At 45.6% G+C, this 6202-nt stretch overlaps 1 protein-coding gene across 1 annotated transcript in view; it reads right to left on the bottom strand.

The window, feature by feature from the left end:
• Positions 1 to 1167: 1167 nt before the first annotated feature.
• Positions 1168 to 6202, bottom strand: part of sox2 (SRY-box transcription factor 2) — a 5213-nt gene continuing 178 nt past the window's right edge. The window contains exon 1 of the mRNA XM_057037105.1: positions 1168 to 6202. This exon is cut by the window's right edge and continues 178 nt beyond it. Within this exon, the coding sequence (XP_056893085.1) occupies positions 2048 to 3016 (969 nt within the window). The 5' untranslated portion in view covers positions 3017 to 6202 and the 3' untranslated portion in view covers positions 1168 to 2047.

A 6202-nucleotide genomic window follows, 5' to 3' on the forward strand; every position in this document is an offset into this window, starting at 1 on the left:
GACCTTTTAAAAACACTTTGTTTATCGCTGGTGTTCACGGCTATTACAACCAATTCAGCTGCCCGGATCAATAATTAATGGAGCAACCAACGATCTCTTGACCCCTCGAAGGTCCGACTGGGAGCTGGAGAGGTGGGGGCGGTTGAGGGGGGAGCTGGGACGAGGTACGGGTGAGGGATGGAGGGGAGTGGATGGATAAATACCGAGGGGCCTCTTCAAATATTCATCTGCCGGTTAATGTGAGCTGCGCTCCCCCGGGACCCAACAGCCCTAATCTAGCCCGCTGTGGGCGACACACTCACCCAATCCCCAGATTTAAAACCGTTAGATTAATTCAGAGAGAGCGGTTAGCTCATCATACGGATTATTATTATTATTATATTATTATTATTATTATTATTATTATATTATTATTATTATTACTATTACTATTATGAGAGGGTGGCTGCAGGAGATTTTTGGGGTTCTTATTTCTTTACACCGGAGGGCTGAACCGTTAGAGGAGGAATTAACGGGAAACAGTTGGCGAGAAATAGCATCAAAAATAATAACCTTGACTCCGTAAATCTATTCCACGCTGGGTTTTGAATGCAACCTTTAGTTTGATCAAGCACACAGAAATAAAAGCAGCACCATCAGGAAAAATGACAGAAAAATGGCCCGAGTTGATGGGATTAAAGGCTGTTACAGTCAAATGTCAGGATCAATAAAAGAAATGATTTCAATAAGAGAAATCCTTCTGTCACTTTACAAGAATTTAACAGAAGTGTAAACCGCTGATTTATCTGAGTTAAATCTGCTTAAATGATTTTGTTTCCCCCTTCACGAGAATAAGCGTTTTAAAATTACGTAAACTTCCCAAACCTTGATTTCCACTGCTAAATATATATATTTATTTAAAAATACCCATTTTCGAAACAGTCAGCAAAGTTTATCCTGATGATTTCGCTGAGAGAACCTGTAAAATATTGTTCTTACATTTTAAAAAAGATGCCTCTGGTGAGTTTAAGCGTCGCAGAAACCCGCGTCATTGGGAAGCGTGAAGAATCGGTGTGAAACAATAAATCATTTCAATAAATAATTAAGCTGAGAGGACAGAAAAGCAGCAGCCAGATGACAAGTGCACACGTGGTGCTGCAGCCACGAAGGAAATAAAAATCAAAAGCATTTCAAGTACCCAAATTTCCAAAATTTATTCATTTCAAACTGCATATCGAAAAAAAATAGACTCAGCTGAAATTGTAACTGTTATAAGGATGGTATTAGTTCCGGTATATATATATATATATATACATGGAGTGGTTGGCTTCTGCGTACAGGCCACATTTTTTTTTTAAAATACAACTACGGGAATGAATTTTTGAAATAAAAACTTAAAATATCACAGGAAATATACAGAAATTGTACAAATCAATTAGAAAATAAAGAGCACAAGCATCATACCTCTAACAGATGAAAAGTGGGAGACGGAAATATGAATTAAACCATACTTTGAGATGCGTGATGGAGAAAAAAAAAGGTGTGTTGCCTTTTAACAATTTCAACTGTTCGGCGATGTGGTTTCTCATTTTTAGGAAACCTGCTTGGATTTTGTGTCCCTTTTCTCCCAATGTAAAACGAGCAGAGACGATCTCCCCGATCTTTCTGCAACTTTCCATATTTTTTTTCTCTGCATAACTGCGAACTGCCTTGGAAATGCAAAAGGAAATGCAGCGTCTTAACAATTTCATCTGATTGTAATGTTTCTTTGATAAATACTGTACAAAGGGCGATTGCAATAATAAAACATTTATGATTGCGACTCCCACTTTTTAATCTTCCCAACTCCGTCCGCCAGTGAAGAGGGGATCTCCTACCGTTCCTCTAGAGCTTCCTCAGAATAAAATGAAAAGAAAAAAAAGAGTCGTGTGTCCTTTTCCAGGAGACTTCTATACAACTTTTCCCACCCCGATTTTTTTTCTGTACAAAAATAGTCCGACGTTAATAGTCCACAGTTTCTCTTATAAAAGTTCATCTCTCTCTCTCTCTTTCTCTCTCTCTCTCTCGCTTACATGTGTGTTAAGGGCAGCGTGCCGTTGATCGTCGTCCCGGGCACGGTGCTCTGGTAGTGCCCAGACATGTGTAGCCTGGTCTGGGCGCCCTGCTCGCTGACCTCCGTCCCCGGCAGGTACATGCTGATCATGTCCCTCAGATCTCCGCTTTGGCAGCCCGGGGCGGCCCGGTGAGACGATGAGGTGACGACGGGCGGGCTGGAGCTGCTGGACTCGGACTTCACCACCGAGGAGGGCCCCATGGAGCCCAGGGCGGTCATCCCAGGCGTGGTTTGCTGAGAGTAGGACATGGAGTATGTCGGGGAGCCGTTCATGTAGCTCTGGGAGCTGGTCATGGTGTTGTACTGCAGGGCGCTCATGTCGTAGCGGTGCATGGACTGCATCTGGCTCGGGTTGTGCGCGTTCAGACCCGGGTGCTGGTAGCTCAGCTGGTCCTGCATCATGCCGTAGCCACCGTTGGACCAGCCGTTCATGTGTGCGGCGTAGCTGTCCATCCTCTGGTTCACGCCGCCGCCGAGGCCGGCCCCGACCCCCACACCGACACCAGCCCCCATCCCGTTGCCACCAGGTGCCAGGAGTCCGCCGGGCAGGGTGTACTTGTCCTTCTTCATGAGGGTCTTGGTTTTTCGCCGTGGCCGGTATTTGTAATCCGGGTGTTCCTTCATGTGCAGGGCCCGCAGCCTCTTGGCTTCGTCGATGAAAGGTCTCTTCTCGTTCTCCGACAGAAGTTTCCACTCTGCCCCCAGTCTCTTGCTTATCTCCGAGTTGTGCATTTTGGGATTTTCTTGCGCCATCTTCCTCCTCTGGCCCCGGGACCACACCATGAACGCGTTCATGGGTCTCTTGACCCGCTCCGGACTGTTTTTCTGATTGCCGCCGGTTCCGGACGTGTTGGTATTGCCCGTGCCCCCCGTGTTAGTCTGGGGAGCTGGGGGCTTCAGTTCAGTCTCCATCATGTTATACATCAGGAACAGCGTTGAGTCGGAGCTCCCGAGCAGAAGAAAAAGAAAAAGAAAGCAAAGAGGTGAAACTCCACCAGCCGGACGCAGGACGGTGAGGCGCGCGGGGCTGCTGGTGCTGCTGGAAGTTACCTGTCGAATTTTCTCTGCAACTTTTTCTCTGGACAAAAACAACACGCACCACAAACCGCGTCTCCGCACACTCTCCCCTCTCTCTCCCTCTCTCTCTCTTTCACTCTCGACGAGCGCGTGTGTGTGCGTGCGTGCGTGTGGGCGCGAGTGTGTCACAAAGAGGCTTCTCCCGATAGGTCCCCGCTATGTTGTGTCCACAAAACTTCTCCCGTGGCTTCTCCCGAAAAGCATCAACAAAGTGCACTTTTTCGCCCGTGTGCGCCTGAGCCTTGACAACTCCAGATAGTTTTTGAACAAGTTAATAGACAACCATTCATGTGACGGGGGCTGTCAGCGAATAAATGGCTTCGACCTGACCAATCAGCGCGGGCCCGCTCCCCCGACCCGCCAATGGGAGCCGGTTTAGCATAAAGGGGCGGGGCCTCCTCCGCTCTGACACACACACTCCGGTTGCCCACATGAACTAATACAGGGTGCATATTTACTATTTCCAGACTGGGGAGATATTTCTCTATCAATATGCACATGGAGGCACTTTGAGCATTTAAAAATATTATTTAGAGGGGAAAAGCTCGATGAGAAGAACGAAATAAAGTGGAAACTTCAGAAAAATATATTGCGCTCGAATTATTATTATTATATATATATGTTGGGTTTTTTTTTTTTTTTTTTACAAATGAGAAGTTTGAGATTGGCCTGATTTAATTTAGAGGATTATCAAATTAAACAGCAGGCGTGAGCAATATATAATATTTCAAAAACACATCAAACATTTGCGTCGATGGAGACACGCTCACGTTTTTGTCCTAAAACTGAGTCCTGACCCGTGACTCTGATGTTGTTCGACACCCAAAAAGTCACTAATTCCCCCCTTTACGGCTCCAATAACAGAACAACACTTAAATAAACTTTGTTAGTTAACTCAAAGCGTTCAATAGCGGCAGTGCGCGTGTGTGAATGTGGGTGGAGGGGATGAGAGGGGGGGTACACGGCTGGTTTTTAACGCTGAAAAGAGGAAAGGTAATCCAAGATGTTTCCCCCCTGCCCGCTTTTGTTTAGTGAAGTTGAATGCCAACACACAGAAGGCAGACGGGCTCATCTCAGCACAAATAAGCGGGGTTTTGTTTGGGATGTTGTCGCTACATCTGTCCGGACAAAGACCCGGCTCCACTCCACTTCCACCGGCCCGGAGCCGCCGCCGCCGCCGCCGCCGCCGCCGCTGCTGCGGGGGCTCCGCGGTGGAGGAACGGGGCGACCCGACCTGGAGGGCCAATACAGATGGGGGAGAGTATAAGATCAAATGTTGCTTCATTCATAGAAACCCGAACGAGCGCGTCAGCCAGTTAATGAAGGGGCCTCCACCTGCTCGGATTAACGTGGGCTCCAGTCAGATTACGATGTTTACGCAGCAGATTCAGTGTTTCGAGGATGGAATCTTGGTCAAATGTCCAAACAAGCCATTTATAGAGGTCTGGGGTGTTTGGTGCCACTTATTTTACTTTTTTGCAACACTATGCTTCATAACTCAGGGCACTTTACTGCGTGGCGCCAGCGCCGCCTACTGGGCTCAACCGGAACTGCGCGCAAGAGGTTTCTTATTTATTTAATTTGATTTTCCTCAATTAAAAACCCCAACAAACACAGACTTTTACAGGTAAACGCGATGCAAATTCAAAGCTTCGCTCAAGACCACAAATTCTGCCCAACAAATGTAAAATATCCGACAACGCGCCCGTCTGACCAGCCAGACAATTAAAGCCAGATCAAGTACACACACCTGAAATAATTTAATTTATATGCGTGTCTGAGATTAAATCATAATTGAAAGTGAATAGATCGAGTCTTATTATTTTGTTTTAGTCATTTGATAATAAATGGAGGAGCGGAGCCCCCGTGCTCTCATTATGCGGCCCCGGCAACCTTACATAAGATTCATCTTGTGCTTAATAGGCTGCGAGAGGCGACACATGCAGCTCGCTCCATTATAATGCAAGGTTGAAATGGGCCGCTCGGCTGCTATCTGCATCTGAGTGTGTTCCCCGCTACCTCTAATCTGCTTATGATGATAAAAGAACAGCGGGGCTCTGCAGCTCTCTGAAAGCGGGCCCCATCCAGCCGGGAATGGCCCCGCATCCACAATCACCCTGAATTAAAGCCGTTGTTTGACAAAAACCAGGAGAAACTAGCGGGGCGGCTCCCCCGGACCACTTGTAAGCCCCCTGCCACACCACACCAGGTCGGGGTGGACTCGACAAACCCCGCCAGCAACTGTGACGTTAAAATACCGGTTTCGTGCTTAAACAAATTGTAGGCGCCACAAAAAAAGACAATGACTATTTTAAATTGTTTTTTTTTGGTTTTTTTTTTGCAAAAATAAAATGATTTTGGCAGAGAGGCCAGTTGGAATTCCCGCCCAAATACAATTTACGCTTTTATAATAACTGAAAATCTCAATGCAGAATAAAACAGCAAGATTAGTGCACAGAAATGATCATTGTAATATTAAATGACAGAGCGTGATAATCTGAAACAACAGGACAATTTGTGTGTCACAGCGGGGGGGCAGGTTGCAGGTGAAACGGGAATCAACTTGGCTTTTCCTGCCACTAGGGGCCGCAGAGGCTGGACACGGAGGAAACAACATTCCTCACTTGGGATTAATTCTACAAACAATAATACAATTTTTATTTGGTTCTAAAGATAAAAACAGCCACGGGAAAAAATTGCTAGTTTCATTTTTTGATGAATGTTTTGATTTTCTATTCTTATATTTAAAGACAAAGATGACCACAGTTTACACAATGTAGGCCTGCGATTGAATAATTTCTAAAACACAATAAAATGTCGATGAATAATTTGTGTTTTAATATTTCGTCATATTAGGACACACTTTTGAAAAAATGCTAGATTAAAAATGTATCATCTCCGAAGTCTAATAAAAGCGCAATAAATGTTCCAAACCAATCCAGGGCGCGTTGATTAGCTGCATAATGAGGCGGAATTATACAGGAAAAATCAATATTATAAAGGAGGCAAAAAGGAATCCGGAGGCTAAAGTGC

This window comes from Takifugu flavidus, chromosome 7 (assembly GCF_003711565.1).
Source record: "Takifugu flavidus isolate HTHZ2018 chromosome 7, ASM371156v2, whole genome shotgun sequence".
Lineage (NCBI taxonomy): Eukaryota > Metazoa > Chordata > Actinopteri > Tetraodontiformes > Tetraodontidae > Takifugu > Takifugu flavidus.